Source organism: Pomacea canaliculata, linkage group LG12 (assembly GCF_003073045.1).
Source record: "Pomacea canaliculata isolate SZHN2017 linkage group LG12, ASM307304v1, whole genome shotgun sequence".
Lineage (NCBI taxonomy): Eukaryota > Metazoa > Mollusca > Gastropoda > Architaenioglossa > Ampullariidae > Pomacea > Pomacea canaliculata.
In genome coordinates, this window is record NC_037601.1 from 20,947,457 (window position 1) to 20,967,124 (window position 19,668).

The window sequence follows — 19,668 nt, forward strand, 5'->3', positions numbered from 1 at the left end:
ACATCCTGTGACTGAGCCAAGTCGCCCCTTGCACTAATGTTATTGAATATGTTACAATTTCGCAAGGGGCTGCTTAAATGGATTTGTAAGACAAGATTTTCATGTTTTAAACAAGCACAATCCAGCAAGTCCCTGTTCTAGGGTTAAAGCCGGAGCATCACATCCATTATCGTTTGTGCATGAACTGACCCAGCCAACTTTAATTGAATTCTAGCAGCAAAAATTTTCTGTGAACTTTTATTGCTGTTCATAACCTGTTTAAAGCACATTTATAATGTAAGTTGGGCAGAGTCGTTATACCCACAGCGGACATGCCTTTGGCGAACACATGTGAGCAGACCATCGACACATCATGAACAGCAAGATGGCCATGAACAGTTGTGGCTAAACATGTCCAATCCACTCTGGTTCTTCTCCCAAAGAAAGAGAGGGAAGAAGTAAATATGTGTAAAGCATGCCTGACCTTGACTGGCCACATTGGAAACTTCCAGATGTTTATGTTATAACCAGAAATTTGAGTATGTTCATAAACGCTGCACAAACTGTTCCCTAAGCATCTATGCTGTCATAACAATTTAACCTTGCTCGGCAGCCCTGGAAATAAATTCTGGTATTCTGTGCACAACCTCATTAATGTCACCGGTGTGCCAAGCAAAAATTTCAGCTGGTCAATGTCCCTGACAAAAGCAGCTCCTTGCCTAGACACCGTCAAAATTATCTGCAAGTAATCTCTGGCATTAGCAAACATACATGGCCTTGACACTGAGCCAAGTCTCCAGCCCATGCCATTCCACGAGCAATGATTGGTGTGCCAAAAGGCATTTCAAGCAGTTCATAAATGTCAAGTTAATGCCCACATTAAACTTTTCAGCATACAGGAGAACAGACAGACAAATGGGCAGATGACAGAAGACTATTTTAATAGACTTGCGGTGGTTACCTGCAAGCCAGAATGAGGCTTGACAACATGCGTGTTGATATTAATAATACACTGCTTCAAACAAAGCACTTGCAAGAAAAAGGTATATCAAAACATGTGCGGAGTTTAAGCCCAAATTTCTGAAATATGTGACGTTTACTGGCTCTCTTCTGTACCTGATGGACTTTGTCCCACCACAAAATTTGTGAATTTTTAGAAAATGTTTTGCACAAATGCTAACAGGCCTTTCATTCCAAAGACTGCAGAAATAAAAACGAAGGAGAAAGAAGAAAAAAAAAGACATTGTGTAGGGACTGGTGTGTGCAATAAACAAAGACAAAAAGAGAAAAAAAGCCCAATGAAAGAAGAAAGAAAAATGGTAAGGGAGAACACAAATTTAGACAAAGGAAAGATTAACTGGACATCCTAACCTCTTGATGTCATAGAACATGGAAATCCATAGTGTTGTGTGATAATTTATTCTCAGAATAGAACAGATGCTCCTGGCATTTTTATCTGTCTGGGCACAAAACCACTCCTGTATCATTTAGGCTATAAATTGACAGAATAGACATTAGAAAAAGTGCAGACTCATTTATTTCAAAGTTATTTCATGCTTGGCTCTATGTATGTTCCAATTTGATTAGATTACATATGGCATAAATCACAAAAACTCCTTCAAACTATATTCTGATTCTTGCAGCAACACAGCTGAGGCCAAAGCTTGACAGCCATCTGCAGTTTCCAGACTTGCACAAAGGTAAACACTTGAGGTTTTTTATGAAGTGGCAGTATCATGAAGTCATAATGACATTAAACTGAGCTTGCTGGTGTCGCAAGGCACAAACACACCCACACTAGCATACTTTTCACACTCATAGATATTGAAAGGGAGGTGTTGGGATTTTTCTTCATTTTTTTTTTTACACAAAATGAACATTTGTATAGGAAAATGTAGTTTAAAAGTCTACATCTAACCATAAAAGTCTTCATTATTTGTATGTGCAATGGATAACATTAGTTGTTACAATTTCAATGTCTAGTTTTAAGTCCATCTTAAACTCATCCAGCCTTAACAATTTTTGTAAGAATGTCAAAAACATTTCTGTAATATCAGAGTAACTTGTGTGACCAGTTACAGCCCAAAAATCTTAGTGTTTTCTATTCCACCCACTAAAACTCAGAAAACCCTGTACCACAATTACAATCCAAGAAGATATATTCCAAAAGAGTTTACTATCCATTTGAGTTGCTAAGCAGTAAAACAGACGAAAGTGACAGTCATCCACCACACACTGCACACATTTTGACACCAATAGTCTTAAAAAGTCCATACCATCTCCAAAAATCATCTTTAAGCAGTCCTCTTTTTAATGCTCTCCTAAATTTCTCATCAGCCTTTTACTTCCTGTTGATAGTGCCTACACATTGGCACAAAGCATTAGTCTGTAAACAGCAGCCCATATACTGCGCTGAACGGTACCTAGGTACAAGCCTTTAAGTTCTCTTTTTCAACCTGTTTGTTTTTTTCACTTCCCTCCTCAAGCTCTCGTTCTTTGTTCCAACTCTCCAATCCCTTGGGAAGATTGGTGTCCTCTTCAAAAGAACCTGCATGAGACATCACAGAACAACAGAAAATAAATTACAAGGACCAGAAATAGCTGTTAACAGAATCAAATATTTGGCTTGGACACTTTGAGGAGTGGGCACAAGTCATTCACTAAAATTGCAATTTGTCAATCAGAAGCTTGTCATACTATGTCTCTATATCGCTGTCCCCTTACAACCATCCTTCCTGCTTTTTTCAATATTTTGTATAATTTGTGCCTTTCCTGTTTTGCAATGTTCCCACCCCAATACTACACCGAAAGCCAAGGTGATGCATCACACATTAAGACTCCAGTTTTCTAAAGACAGTAAGGGTGGCTATGTCCTTAATAATGCTTACATGAGTCTTCCAAGTTGCTCATCAATAATTACACCTAAAGATCAATAAATCTCCACTCTTCTTACTTCTCCTTTAATAAGTATTTTATCAAAACGATCGTCTTTCCTAAAACTCAACAATCATTTTCATCAACTCTGACCACATTATACTTATACAGATCTTTTAAATGTAGTTTATTTCCAAAGATTTGACAACGCCTCCACTGACAGTTTATGAACACTCTGTTGCAGAGTAAGGGCCACCACTGAGACAACTGCTGGATTTTAACCCCAGAGCAAAGAATAATTACTTCCCTTTACAAATTGCTAGTTCTTAATTAAGCAGGTTTATCCACTGGTTTTCTTGGTCAGTTCCCAGTTAAATAAACTTTAACCACTGAAAGCAAATACTGAAGTCTCTTATAATGGATTCTGCACCCTGTATCTGCAATTCATACTCCGCACAAAGGAATTGTAGACCAAACTATATGCCACAGTTAGGAAAGATTTATGTCAACGGCATTTGTAAAGGGAACAGTATTTTGCAGCTCTAGGTCACAAACCCTTTCTCAAAACAAAAGTACACATGCTCGTGCATGCATACACACACACAAATAAAAATTATTTTAAAAAAAAACTGATCAATGTTTTCCATGTTTGCAATGTTGGTGACTTACCAGTTCCTTCTACAAACTCCTCATAAGTAGACTTTTCTGCAAACGGTCTCTTTCCCAGTAATTCGATCATATCATCTTTGTCCAGCTTCTCCTTCTCCAGCAGGCGCTTTGCCACCTGGAAATATAGCATATTTGGGTGTAACATTGCTTTCTTCAAGTATTTACCAGTAACCACCCAATTTCAAATGTCCACTCCTGACTGGACAGGACTGAATGATGAATGATGCAGCATAAAATCAACCCGCTTAACGCCTATCCCCATCTATGCCTCTCCAGCTTCTTTACCAAAACTGAGAAGGGACCCACAGCGGGGAGGCAGGAGGGAACCAGCTGCCATGTCATCTGTTCAGTAGTCAAAGAAAGAAATTTTATTACCAAAAATAGTATTTCTTCTTTGTACTATACCAGATGAACAACCTTACAGAAAATAAATACAAGATGGAGTAGTTGACTTCACAGGAATGTCTTTACTGCCTCATTAGCAGAAAAAAAAATCAGTTTCAGCCACCCTGGAGTGAACTACTGAGAAGCTGATGTGGGGTAGGTGGGGGGCGTTTATGCTGAATGCAGCATTGTTGTGTCCAAAAAGTCACAATGAGCTGCAAAATCTTTCAGGTAGAACTTGGTCAACAGCTCCAACCTCATGTGCCCTGACCTTAAACAGAGATTTTGACCATTGAAGTAAATCCACATGCTGCCCTGATGAATATTTTAATTCAGGTTAAAACTTTGCACCATTTTCCTTCTTTCCTGCAAGGTTAAAAACAGGCACATTACATTAAATGAACATGGTGCTGAAATCTATCTAGATCACTGAAGGTTCTCTCTGGGTGAAGAGTAACTTCCAGCCACAAGTGCAACATCAGTGGGGCCATCTCACACTGAACAAGCCAGAAGAGGGAGGGAAGTTGTGGAACTAATCAGCTATGTGAAAGCACAGGAAGCACAAAATGGCATACCTTCCAGCTGATGAACATTTATACCCAAAGTTGACCATTTACCAGGAACCACGAGACCCATGATTGAGAAAAACAAGCTGCTGTGCAGACATGCCCAGTCCATCAGAGAGCTGTAGCAAATCAGCAAGCCCACTGTCAATCAAAGGTGAGCATTTCTGGCCGTCTGCCCTAACCTTTATCCTCTTCCATAACCTTAACTGACCAAAGCATCTGCTCTTCATGCGACATGTTCCTGACCACCTTTAGGACAAGGAGTGGAAAATGTTTCACAGCAAGTTCACAGAATATGACAGGCAGTTGAGAAAGTAAACACAGGAGACAATTGCAGCACAAGCCACACAAGTTTGTTCCACATCACCACAAAGAATCTAGGTAGCAAAGCACAACTGACATGGTTACAGGTGAATGAAAACCTGAAGAGGTGTATTCTCCAGGCAGAAGGGTGGAACTGGGGGGGGGGGGAGAGAAGAGCTGGTTGATTTTGTATTCTCTCAGTTCGTTGATAATTCCTGGCCATCAGGAATGGGCAGCTGGAACTGGGTAGATAGAGGGCAATGCAGAACAGTCATGTCATCTGATGGGGACCGCTTAATGCAATACTTTATTGTTCACATGGAATGGATTTATATTGAGCACTAAACAAAACAGCATCATCTGAAACAAAAGTCCAAAATATCTTAAATCGCTTGAAAGACATAAAAGGTTTGCAATTGTTGGGCCTCCAGTCTAGCTTATAAACAAGACAGTGATGAGAGAATAGCTTCTGGTTACTCTGTTTGACTTGCCTTTTCAACATCCTCCTTGTGATGTGTTAAGAGGGCAATGGTCCTGTCATAAGCCTCTTTCACAATCTTTCGCACTTCCTCGTCAATAAGCTGAGCTGTCTGTTCACTGTAAGGCTTGTCAAACACCATCTCACCTTGCTGTGGTATCTCAAAGGACAGCTGGCCAACTTTTTCATTCATGCCAAAATGTACTACCTGCATAGGAAAAAAATATGAGCTTTTCTGAATGGCTACAACACGCTGAGAAAATGACAGTACACAACATATTCAACATTTTCTACACCTTTCAGAAATGGAAAGTCAGAGATTTCACACTGGATAACACTTCACCACTAGCATCAGTTCACCCATCAATAAGAGAGCCATTCTAGAAACAGCAAGATTATAAATCACCACATTCTTGCTGTAGCTTTCCCTGAGTAGAAATTAACCCAAGATGCTGGTGAAGAGATGGCAACTCATTTACCACCTCATGCTCAAGGATTGTACCAATAATAAGCAAGCATACATGTTCTCTTCCAATATTTCAAGAAGATAGCTGCTTATGGGATAAAAATGTTGTTTGAAGACTATTTTGTGATGTGAATTTGATTCCTTGTATCATAAAAGCACTGTATAGACTTCTTCAAAGCTTTTAAAAACCAAGCAAAAACTTCTGGTAATTAATTTCTTAGGCAATAATTTCACTGCATTCAGTCAATGAGCATAGAAATATGTAAAATCCAAGTATAATTCATTGACATTTCATCATAAATTATCTTATGCAATATTTAATCCAACACACAAAAACACTGTAATAAAGTAGTCTAACCTGAGCATATGCATTCTGCGTGACTTTTCTCAAGTCATCTTGTGCACCTGTGGTGATACGATTAAAGAAGATTTGTTCTGATGCACGGCCACCGAGGGTCATACACATTCTATCCAACAGCTGTAGAGAAAGAATTCAAGAAGTTCTACTATGTAACAATTACAAGGCTCACATTTTCCTACCACACAACTGAACATCAAAAGACATGATTATATTCTTGCAGCTTTTGCTGGGGGAATATTCAAAGCTCAGATTACTTATTGACAAATAGAGATAGTCATTTCATTATGTTATTTTGCTGCTGGGGAAAACATTTAACAGCTCAACTCTTGCTGCTCCCTTGACGAGATGATTAGATAAAGAATCGTATGCCTTCTTTCCTTTTCACAATCATGCGTACGTGGGTTGTAAACTTTCTTTTGTTGCACTATTTTGCTAAAATATTTGCTATACAATCCTGAGTCTGATGCTAAAAGCTTCTATTTAAAGAACAAGTCCTTTGTTGTTTCTGATGAAGATAATAATGAAGAAGATAGAGATGTGAACACTAGTAATGACTGAGAAATTGTATGCTGAGCATTTTACTTCTTATGATCACCAGTAATTGCTGATAATGTCTTAAACAGAGCATGTTACACAAAGTTTTATAAAGTACTCTTTCATTTTTATTATGGTTGCACTCTTAAGAATTTATATTAACTTTGAAATGTTTTTTCAGTGTGTGATTTTGCCCAGACTTAAGAGGCATCTTTGTATAGTACCACTGCGTACAGAAGATAAATACAAAAAAAGTTAATAAAAACAAATTGTTTTGTACAGAATTAAATGAGTATCTATTTCAAATATTAGAAATTCATTACTTGGAGGCAGAAGAAATTTTCTCTCATGCTGCTACACTGAAAGTTTACTCGATTATACCAAAACATCACTAAAAATTCTATTCTATACAATTTACTTTCTAGCTTTACTTCTTCTTACTCTTCATCCTTTGAAAGTTTAGTCACTCTCCTTTAGTGTTATATCAGCAAGACCACATTTATTATAATATTGCATTTTGCAAAGAAACTGTATTACATCTCAAATCAAAGCAATGAAGACCATCCACAGAGTTTGCATCTTTGGATAGCAATATTTATGGTAAATGAGAATAGAATTTTGGAAATGTTTGGTATTCTATAGAGAATTGAATACACTTTAACCCTTTTATGCTCAAAATGAATTATTTAAAGGCACACACACACACAAATGTGTGATGTTCATGTTTGGCAGACCATGTTGAAAATTATTAATTCAATCAAAGATATTTCAATTTCTTTTTCCTTTGGCTTCTTTTTAAAGTATCATAAATGGTTTAGTCGTTTTCCTTAAGTCTGGTATAAAGGTTTACTTTGGCCAAATACTTGCATTTGATTCGCAAGCTTTTTGCAATGCAACCAAAATAAAGTAGCTGAGCACTCGAAACCCCCGGACCAGTAAAAATAAATGAAAACCCTGATGGTTCAGTCACCACACTTTACTGTTTTCATGCTGGAGATAGTGTTAATAAAGCCTTCATGCACTGTGACAGTGACTTGCCTGCTCCTTTGTATACAGGTATTGCTCCTTGGGCAGGTACTGAGCATAGCCAAGCCCTTTACCACGAGGTATAATGGATACCTATCAAAGCACAGACACAAAATCCTTTCTAAATTCCAAACCAACAAATGCTGTTTATCAAAATAAAATGACTAGTCAAAAATGGTATTCTATTTAACAAAAACTCCCATTTCAATGTTACAAGACAGTTGCACGAAACTAAAATCAGAAATATGATTTAAGTTGGATATAAAATAAAATATCTGCTATGAAATGACAAATAGTTTCTTGTCCTTCAGTTTAAGCATATGTGAACATCTTTTTACAATTTTGATGATGATTATAAAGAGGGGAAAATAATGAAATCAGCAACTAAGGCTATATCATAGCAAAGCCAGAAGAATAACATTTCTGTGACTGGTTTTGTAGTGTGGACAGGAACATTTGCAACCCAGATTATAGTTTCTCAAATGATTTGTGCACGCTTTAGCAGCATCTTGCTACAAATCTTTCATCTCATCTGGCATTCTCTAGACAACAATTCTGCATGCCATCGGATCCGGTTCTGGTAGTCCCTCTCCAGTTGGGACCATGTCAATGGCATTATTTAAGTTCACTGTTTTATTATTATATCTAAGATGGAATCTGAACCAGGACAATTCTCAAAATGATGATGAAGCTGATGACAGATGAAGAAGGCTTTACAGCATCATACAGATCACAAGAGAATGCTTATCTTTTGCATGCTTATAAGTGAGCATGTTAATGTTATCTGCTGTGAATTAAGAACAAAAGAAAAATAAATCACACTGGTGTCAAACAGCGAAGAAAATAACATGAGAAAACTGAAACTGACATATCAGGCAACTAGACTAAAAGAGAGAAATGCTCCTCTGTACAGAAAACCCTATAGGCCCCATTTACTTTCAGCAGTGGGTCTGCATGCTCCAGGAACCAGCCTGCCACTGCATGGCCAGCCTCATGGTAAGCCACTGTCTTTTTCTCCTCTGGTTGCAGAACCTGTGTCTTCTTCTCCAACCCTGAACAGTAACAGAAGAGTTTGTTTGTAAGCAGTGAACAGCCAGTTTTGAAAGTTTGCATGGACAAATTTGTAACAAAAATGAAAAATGTCTTTATTTTGTGCACAAATAAATCTGTATATTACACATCAAACAAACTCCGCTGGTGCGCTTTCTCCAAGTGGTGAATAAATCAAAATATAACTCCAAGGTATTGACATCTGCTATGAGATCATAATTTGCATTCCACACTCACCTGCCACAACTCGCTCAATAGCTTGTTCAAAATGTTTCATCTCGATAGTGGTGTTCATGTCTCTGGCTGCTATCAACCCTGCTTCATTGCACACATTGGCAATATCAGCACCTGAAACCAGTCACACACCTTATAACTGGGGTGTACAATTATTTGAATATTAATAATAATAAATGCAAAATTTGTAAAGTGCATACTCACAGTCCTAAGGAGCATGCTCTAAGCGCTTAAGAACAAGAACAAAACATGGACAGCATATGAGGCACAGGAAAACAAATAGCATATGAACTATAAAAGAATTAACAACCGTACTAAATGAAGAATAAAATCAAATACAGAAAACACAAAGAGGAACCAAATAACAAGAACAAGAGCTGAGAGTAACATGTTATTGCAAAAGGAAGGGTGTGAAAAAGGACTAGCACTATGGGAAAAGCTGTGAGGAGTAATGTTTAGGAAGAGGTGCGTTTTCAGTGCACATAGGATTCAATAGCGGGTAGGTGGTGGATATGGAAAGGGAGAGAGTTCCACTGTTTCACTGCACAACAACTAAAAATCCTGTGGCCATATGTTGTTGTTTTGGTGACAGATAGAGTAAGGAGAGGATCATCAGACGAGGAGCGGGGTTGGCGGGGTTGTTTAGCTGGGACATAAAGGAAAAGCAGTTCAGAGAAATAATCAGGGCAGGTGCCAGCAAAGAAATTAAAACACAGCACAGACAGTTTGTACTGGATGAAAGAATGGATGAGAAGCCAGTGTAGAAAACGAAGGAGAGGACTGACATTGTCCCGTTTCCTAGCTCTAAGCACCAGATGTGCAGCAGAGTTCTGTACTGTCTGGAGTTTGTGAAGAAGGTATTCAGGGCAGCCAGCAAGCAAGGAGTTGAGTAATCAAGTCTGATAAAACAACTGCACAGACAAGATTGTTGGTAGCACGTGTAGACAGAATGTGATGGAAGGCACTGATCTTGCGTAGTTTATAATAGGCAGACTGACAGACAGCTGTAACTTGTTTAGCAAGAGTCATGTTTGCAGTGACAATGATTCCCAGATTCGTGATGGAGGACACAAAGGTGATGCTGGTTTTGCCCACCTTGATGTGATTTGGTGGACAAGCGAGTGAAGATGGATTTCTTTTTCTCAAACATAGGAGGTCTTCCGTTTTATCATCACTGAGTTTGACACCATCCAGTCTTCGACTTCATTAATACAGACTTCTATGGTGCTGGTAGCAGAGTGAGACTCAGCTGGTGGAGTGGAGCAGTACAGCTGCGTATCATCAGCATACGATTAATGAGAAACGTTATGAGACTGGATGCAAGATGAAAGTGGCTTCATGTACAGAATAAACAGAACTGGGCTGAGTACTGAGCCTTGAGGGACGCCACAAGAAAGTGGAGTAGGGCGAGATGTTTGACGATCAACAAAAACAGTCTGCCCTATCAGTGAGACAGGAGTTGAACCACGCTAGAGCAGGTCCAGAAATCACGAAGAAGATGTGTAGTCCTATGAAGGAGCAGAGAGTGGTTGATGGTGTCAAATGCAACAGACAGATCCAGAAGAATTAAGGCAGAAACATCACCACTGTCAAGGGCAGATAATATGTCGGTGGTCCCTTTAATCAAAGTAGTTTCAGTACTGTGAAAAGGTCTATATGCTGACTGAGCATGGGGTATGAGCTGGTGCTCTTGTAAGTAGGCAAAACTATTTGTGTTAAAACTACTTTCTCTACGATCTTTGAGAGAAAAGACAAGTTGGAAACCGGGCGGTAATTGTTCAACACATTGACATCAAGCGTGGATTTCTTAAGAAGTGGCTTCATCAGGGAATTTTAAAACAAAGATAGGAAAACACCTGATGACAAGCTGACATTAACAATGTTTGTGATGGATGTAAAATATCTAAGCACTCAAGAAGAAGGTTTGTGGGTGTGGGGTCTAACTGGCAAGTTACACTCCATAGTGCAAGAAAACAATCTTTTTTTTCTCAAAATATCCATCTAAATTACAAGTATTCAAAAGAGAAAGAGGTATGAGATATTCTTGTTCCTTTTCAAACAGACTACAGCAATAACCTGCTTTTACAAGCAATGCTGCAGATAACGTGTCACATGTTGAAAAGAGCAACTAAAAGTGAGATAAAAAAAAAAAGGGGCCTCCAATGTTCTGAAAATTGTTCTGCAGACATAATGCCATGCAGTCAGCAAATCAAAAACAGAAAATTGAAAGGTATTTTCATATAGAAACAATACATTGTAAGACTACAAGAGTAAATCTGACCTAAACTATTTCCTTTACAGTTGACTTTCGAAATATAGGCTGTTTGTGCAATTACTTCTATCACAACTCATTCACAGATGCCTGTAGGCAGTGATTTCTATTTACCCTCTTGATCTACACAGTTTACAGAAAACTTAATACTGTGATAAAACCACACACTCATGCAGAATAAAAGATTAAAATATTGTGACAATTTAAAAAAAACAAAAACTAGCATCAGCATAAGAATTGTCCTATGCACTATAAAATATATGAAAACATATGTGCAATGCCATGAAATGAAATACCCGAGAAGCCAGGTGTCAGGGCTGCCATCTTCCTCGCAAGCTCGTCTTTATTCAGGTCTGTTTTTAAAGGCTTGAGATGAACTTTGAAAATTGAAGCTCTGAGAACATAAAAGGTTTGGTCAATGTATGAAGGCCTGAGATCACACTCCACTATTAACATTAGTTGACTCATCAAATGTTTGGTGTTGGCAGATAAATGATTAAAAATTAAATGATGTGCTAGCTTGCAGATTTATAATTTCTTCAGTGTAAGTACAACTTAGACAGTTTAAAAGATTGCTTTTAAAAATATGTTTTCATCTGGCCCCGAGTACAAATCCCCACACCCTACCCCCTTTACAAATCCTATGCTGAATACAACTCCAGCTATTTGTAAAATCATACCAGGAGCAAATTTTTTTCTAATGAAAACTGCAACTCACCTTCCCTTGATGTCTGGTGCTGGTACATAGATCTGTCTGTCAAAACGACCTGGTCGTAGCAAAGCTGGGTCTAAGATATCCACTCTGTTAGTAGCTGCCAAGACTACTACACCACTCTGTGTGTTGAAACCTGTGCACAAAACATAAGCTACATCAAGGGATGTGTCAGGAGCTTCACACTAGCACGATGATGACATCACACAGTAATAAATCAATCTTCAACTCTTGACAATCAACAGCACAGTAGATATTAGGTGTCACTGACCATCCATCTCCACTAGTAGCTGATTCAGCGTGTTCTCTTGCTCACTTTGGCCACCAAAGTTACGACCACCTCTCTTGCGTCCCACTGCGTCTATTTCATCGATGAAGAGAATACAAGGAGCATTTTTCCTGGCCGTGGCAAACATGTCCCGCACCTAAGAATAGAAATGATGATTTATTGTTTTACAGAAGCTTACCCTTCCATGCAGTTACAAAGTATCCTGTCTCACTTCCTGTTGTAGTACTTGATACTTTCTAGCTCATTAACCTCACGATGTACCTTATCAGCTATACAATGGCATTTCAAAAGACAGGAATTTATCTTAATTAAGGGAGACATTTAAGGAGTCTCACCCACTTATATACGACTTACAGTATACAGAAACACATACATATATAGGGTCTGAAGAATAAGCACACGTGAACACACAAAAACATCAAAACAGTCATTGTCTACTTTACAGGATAAATCTTTTTATCAAAGGATGACAACTTTTAACCAGAAGAAGAAAAGGGGAGGTGAAAAGTGAAAACACCAACATACCCGGGATGGACCGACACCAACAAACATCTCAAGAAACTCTGAGCCAGACACGGTGATGAAAGGCACATTGGCCTCTCCAGCTGTGGCTTTGGCCAGCAGAGTCTTGCCTGTACCCGGTGGACCCGTCAGTATGGCCCCTTTTGGAATCTTGGCCCCAAGCTCTATATACTGCTGTGGGTTCTTTAAAAAGTTGACAAACTCCATGATCTCTACCTTGGCCTCTTCACATCCTGCCACATCCCTGCATGCCATGAAACAACATTTTTTGTAATTACAAAACCTCTGAAACTGTTGACAATGTAATCTATTCTTACACACTTACTGTAGAGATAGTAGTGTTATGGGTTGTTATATCACCTGCATATGCTAATATTAAAATACTAGCTATAGTCATCATATATACTCAACATGTGAGGTTTGAACTCTGCCTGTTAAACCAATAATGGTCAGAATAATGCAGAAAAATCCATGGTTTCTGTAACTCAGATATTATGAACTTTTAATTAAATAAAATTTAATGAGCAGTATGAATCAATCTTGATTCAGAGTACTATGATGCCAGTGATGAAATATATATAACACAAGCAAATGCATTATTCTTGTTATGATTATACAGATTCTTTTAGGTATAAAGGTTAGCATATGATAAATGTAGGCTAGCCTAGGGCTTCACAACTGTTACAGTTTAGGTGTTCACTACCTTAACACATTCTCTCGCAACAGCTGCTATTTCAGTGAAGCACACTATCAAGCCAGGGATTCCTCAAAAAAAAACAAAACAAAAGACAAAACAAAAAACCAAAGCCCATGTTTTTCTTCATAAACAGGCTTATACTTTGCCAAGGCTATTTTTTCCATTTCTCAGAGTTAACCCCAGCTAGTAAACCAAACTTAATCATTTGTGCCTATGCCTGCTAATGGGAAACTGATATCAGAAAAGCAAACCAAAAACAACAAAAAAAAAAAAAGATGAAGTATTTCTCCATACCTGAACTTTACACCAATATCTTCTTTTATTATTTTTGCTGTACTCTGTCCAAATCCAAAAATGCCACCACCACCTGCCCTCGAGCCTCCTCGACCACCACCCTGCACAAAAATGAATCTGTGTGTGATCATATCTTCATCCTTTTATTTTTGGTTATAACTACATGAATGTAGAACACAAGAAAACAGGTTATTCACTCATCAGATTGATGTTTTAAAAATATTTGCTAGCAAGTAAATGATTATTACAAACCCTATCCCAAGGCAGTGAATGATAAATAAAAGAATTAGTGGTACAAAGAACTTGTGAAATCTTCTAGTGTACCTTTATAGACTGATGCAATTTTCATCCTGATTAAAAAGTGGCTTAAGAATTTACAAATCAAGACCAACAGAATCACCTAAGGTGAGGTTAATGTGCTGCCTAACATGGAACAGCATGAATACAGATGAGCTGCAGTAGTTCTAAATCAAAGTGCTAATTGTTGTCCAAAAGGTCTGACCTGATCAATGTATCAAGTATAGAAATATTGGATAAAATGTATGCAAGTTCAGCACAGTCCCCATTATCAAATGGTGGCCAGTCATGGCTATTTTACGTAGGACAGCATTAATGTATTACAGACATACATCTTTCTTAGCCCAGAATAAGACATGTTCAAACCTGAACTAATTAAGATTAGTACTTGTCCATGTCTTATTTTTCAGCATCCACATGAACAGTTAAAGGAGCACATACACTATAACTCCCCAAACCTTTCGCCTCACCTGAAACATGTTGGCAGACCGCCGGAACAGCCAGATGATGACTGCCAAAGGCAAAATGATGTTAAGGGCTGAGTACACTATAGCAGCACTGCAAAAGGTACAACTTCAAATTAACCATCAAAAAGCACAACCAAACAGCTACAAATTCTCTGAAAGTATGTGTGACCAAAATCATTTAATGCAACTATTTTTTTGTTTCCCTGAATTCATAGAAACCTCTCCTCTATTTCTGTAAATAAAAATTCTTCCTTACACTTCAGTCTCTGTCTTGTAGATGACACTGACAAAATTTGCAGGCTCAATGTTCATCTCTACTTGTGCATTTTCAAGGTTTCTTTCAAAGGCTTCCACACTGCCTATGTTGAACCAAAGGATATTCTGTCAACAGCAATGTGAAATTCAATTGAATTCTTAACCATTAATCAATCATATTAAGATTTAAAGGTAAAAGAATAAAACATGTTTAAAAATTTTGACTTGTATAGTGATGTCATCTTTCAATGTCAATGATAATTACACATCTCTCATGTTTACTCTTCACAGTTAAGTATATAATCACAAGGCCTAACATTAAATACACTATACATGTACAATTTCAAGGTATTTATAAAAAATTCTTTTGAGACAGGCTGATGTGAAAGATTCTTAAAAAAAAAAAAAAAAAATAGAAAAAAACCTCCTATATACTGGCTTGATTTTTTTCCTTTACAAAACACAACTCTAAATAACATCTCAAATGCCCTTCAGGGATCATTATTCTCAATTCTTTAAATATTTCACTGTGTATTTTTGGAGGGAAAGTATTATTTCTTTCCACAACCATTTTGAGTCTACCCTGTTACGCAGCAATGTTTCAATTCTCTTTCCTACCAATTGCCTAAACTCTGTCCACTGTCTCTATGACACACTAAGCATCCAGTTGAAAGTAACAAGGGAGGTAACCTTACTGAGCCATCCACTTGAGTTCCTGGCAGCAGCTTTACTCTAACCCACTTTTTGTTGACCACCTCAAGCCTCTCCACCTGAAATGTCAATAAAATTAATACATTTACATTCCTACACTCTTCTGTTTTGGGGTGTATTTATTTTATTTTTTGTTTTGTTATCCAACTGGCATGAGGACTCTCCTTTCTCATGCATGTAGGCTAGTGACTAAGAAAGGATGATGCAGACCCCAGGTGTTTATATTTTCTCATTTTCTACAAACATGCTCAATATGTCATTTTTAAACCTTGTCTTCACACATGTCTAAAGTCTACCACATCGGCTGACAAATTCAAGCATGTGCCAGTTTATCATTACCAGTATGAACCACAGTACTCTGCCATTAGTAAAGACCGTTGTGAGGCTAAGGATGAAATAGATGCCCACTGATGGAAAGTCTTGGATGACCCATAACAAAATGAAATTGAATAACAAGATGGAAACTCTGCCATTTCATCTCTATCACTCCCATTTAATCCTCCATCACAGTGGAGATCCATACCATCCCCTTTACATCTTCTGCCTACAGTTTGGGCTATGTCATCTCATGTGACCTGTCCCTGGATCTGGTGATGTATATATATATAACTCATACTAGTCCTTTGCATATATACAGCCATTTGGCAGATCATTGCCATCAGACTGTACCTTTATGTGCAGACAACAAAAGTGCTGATTTGTTCACCAGTTCTGCCAAAACTTGATTATTCCAACTCTCTACAGTCCATATCCAAAACTGACAAACTACAGAGTTCAAGCATTCCACCATGTGGCTTGTTTTCAATACAAGAAAGCAAAATCATATATGACTTCTTCTCTGTGAGCATCACTTACTGCCTGTTTAGTCCTGAGTTGATTACAAGCAAGCTGTGATATGTCATACCTTCATTCGTGGCTGAAAGACTTTGATTATGCTTTGGTTATGCTATCCAGCCAACACAAGGACACATAGGAAAAGATCAACTACCTAGCTGAAACTGCATCAAAAATAGGACAAACTAAAAACAGGTAAAACAAAAGAAATGAGATGGAACACCAAATAAACATAACCAATCACAACTGACTGCAAAAAAAAAAAAGTGGAGAAAGTTTACAAGTTTATGTATTGTTGCAGACCAGCAACAGCAGATAGAGACATGGAAAAGAATGTGAAGAACAGACAAAGCAAAGCAAATCAAGCCTTTCCTATGCTACAAGAAATATGAAAGTCCAAATCTTTAATCAAGAATACAAAATAAAGAATCCACAGAACCAATGTCTTTTTTTTTATTATTCTATGGGAGTGAATGCTGGAAGATATCAGCAAAAAATGTAAAAAAGGTAAAATGTAGACAGCCTCTAAAGAAAAAGCCTGAAAAAATTCTAAAAATATTCTGGCCATTCTTAATCACCAAAAGGTAATCCTCTTAAAAGCCAGATGCACAAAGATGGCAACTGTATTTAATAAAGAGAAAACAGTGATGGTACAGTATATGTACAAAATATAAACAGATGCACCATCTAAAGTAGCTCTTCATTGGACAACTGATGGTAAGAGAAAATGTGGCCAACCAAAAGAAACCTGGTAAAGATTAGTCAAGAAAAAAAAAACCTGGAGCAGAAACTGATATAGAATGCAGTAACATGCTGCTAACAGAAAAAAAAAGGTCTCTCTAGAGCAGGGGTGGGCAATTAATTTTCCCAAGGGGCCGCATGAGAAACTGGGAATGGTTCTAGAGGGCCGGACTAATATAGTTAACTCAGTGTTACCCAATACTGTATACATAGTATATATACTGGCGGGCGGGCCAGCGGGCGGGCCGGTCAGAGACAGGAGGCGGGCCGGCGTTTGCCCAGGTCTGCTCTAGAGGATGTTTTAAGGACCACATAGGTACAAAAATGACTAAGAAGGAAAGTAAGTCACAGGTGGTCCCTCCAACCCCTCCCCCACCCATACCTCCTTATCTACTATCCTGACTGTCCATCGCGATACAATCTTACACCTGCCAAAATATTTTACCAAAAATGCAAAGTCCTTTATTGACTATGAAATCCATTACAACAACAAGTAAATGGGTGAATGTGTGGATAACACTACAGACATTATTTTTCTTTATTATCTATTTCACCATGACATGACTGTTAATACTTACGGTGCCACGTGCCAAATAGTTGTTGACAAAGTCTTTGTATGTGATTTCTCTGTACTGCGTTTGGTATAGTCCAATTAGCCCTACAATACCCACACCAGCAATTAAACCAATTAACATCTTTGTGTTAGGATCACTGGGGTCTCCAAATGGACTTCGGCCTCTGGAAAAATAAAGTGAAAATTTTAAATACCTTCAACAGTTAAAAAAAACCAAACAAACAAAATAACCCCCACTTTTCTGACAAATTTCGCAAGCAATCTTTTTTAACTGCCCTACCTTGCTCATGACAAAAGCCTGAGGTCATTTCAGGATGTAAAGTTATGATCTATATAAGGTTTTAAAAAAGTTACTATCTTCAGTATTATTTAAGACACCATTAAAAAAACTATACCTAAGTATATATTATGTTTGGCTCTACATTTTCCAGATAAATAATGCTAAAAATACTGATATCACCTCTTGATCAAGTTTGTGTGCTAAAACAAGGTACTTTAACGCTAGTCTAGGACTGGAGGACAGTTGAGGAATCCTAAGCACTGCATATATTTTAGTCCACATACCTAAAAGCCTAAAATTACATGTGCACTATGCATACTTTCCAAAGGTAAAATTGAAGTCTGGTTTCCGTTCACCCTGTGACGACTGTTGTCTGGCACTTGAACGGTTAGGTGGTGGTTCTGTTTTGGGACTAGAAGCCTCTGAAGTACATATCAAACAAAAAATATGAAGGATAATCACTTTGACCCCACATCATCCCTGCTATATTGACATTGCCCCAGCATTAAATCAACTCCTTCCTGACTAATCATCCCATGCAAGATCAAATTTTGGACAATTGGTCATAGCAGTAGCAAATTCAACTCTGTGACAAGGTTGCTATAATGTGACTTGTGATCAAAAATAAAATAATTTAACCTCTATTGTAAGTGCAACCATTCTGAAAGCACTGGTAATTATCTATGTCCTGAAACTCTATATGACATCTGGCCACAAGCTAATGACTGATAAAGCAACAGCTGAGAGAAGAAAAAAGAATAAACCAGTTATAAAACTATTGTAAAACTTCCCAACAAACTAGTTACCTTTTGCTTTTGGCTTTGCATTGCTCTCAGGTGCTGACTGTCCCTGTTTAGGAAAGAATTTCTCAAAACCTTTTGGAATATCTTTTCGAAGTATGCTCCATCCTCTCAAAAGGGATGTTAAGTTATCTGGCCATGCATACCGGCTTAGCTGGTGTATCCTATGCTGCAACTGCAAACAGACAAGTGTTCCTATTATATAATTTATTTTTAATGTATACTGTAAATGAAATCTATTGTGTATCAAATTTGATATTTAACTAAATGCTCAGCCACGTTATTTTCAAATATGTGCATTCATATATAATCAAAAACACCTTTAGAATACAAACTATATTTTATGTCCTTAAAATAGCATAACTTAAGTACCAATTCTGCAAAGAATCTAGTTAGTTTAGTTTATTCCTTGTTATTCCTACTGTTACTCCTACACATAGCTCTGTGGATCGACAAGGCACGCAAGCCACTACACCACTAGAAGGTAAGTTGCACCAACTGTTTGTGGTGCGAAGAATGTAAGTCTGGTTGAAATGTCTATGATGCAATGTCAAGAAAATGTGATAGTGTTGAGTTCAGAATAGGAATCATCATTTATATAAATGTAATGAAGTAAATTATAACAAGTATTTTCAAACGTTCACTATATTTAATATTGCTCTTCAGTGTGCTCGGCTATTTTGTAGGTTTGGGCTAACTAAAAGTCTAGGAGTCCTTAACAATGCAGAAACCATGTTCCTTCACGCGCATTTCTGCTAGTTTGTCTAATTCCTGTAAACAAAGAAATATAATTATACGAACTAACCTCGTGTGAGGAACAATTTCTATAAGCCACCCTTCTCAACAGTCTCTCCCCTCGCTGTACAACAGAAATATATCGGAAAGACATTGCTAAATTCCGTCTGCTCTTTCGTCCTCCACTTCTTTCTAAACCATTACGAAAACATACGTGCAAAGCTTGAACTATTAGTTTCACATACGTGGTTGTAGAGACTTATA

General features: G+C 37.8%; 1 protein-coding gene across 1 annotated transcript; it reads right to left on the bottom strand.

Annotated features, from left to right (window-relative positions):
- Nucleotides 1-1,496: 1,496 nt before the first annotated feature.
- LOC112577212 (AFG3-like protein 2) lies at nt 1,497-19,631 on the bottom strand. Its single transcript, XM_025260223.1, has 19 exons — nt 19,475-19,631; nt 18,676-18,844; nt 18,189-18,291; nt 17,594-17,753; nt 15,425-15,499; nt 14,731-14,855; nt 14,478-14,565; nt 13,711-13,811; nt 12,723-12,963; nt 12,180-12,333; nt 11,915-12,044; nt 11,493-11,590; nt 8,928-9,038; nt 8,577-8,692; nt 7,653-7,733; nt 6,078-6,197; nt 5,267-5,461; nt 3,523-3,637; nt 1,497-2,527 (listed from the first exon to the last, which is right to left on the bottom strand). Exons 1-19 carry the CDS (start codon nt 19,556-19,558, stop codon nt 2,403-2,405), a joined length of 2,391 nt encoding a protein of 796 aa, XP_025116008.1. The 5' UTR covers nt 19,559-19,631; the 3' UTR covers nt 1,497-2,402.
- Between the last annotated feature and the right edge of the window lie 37 nt (nt 19,632-19,668).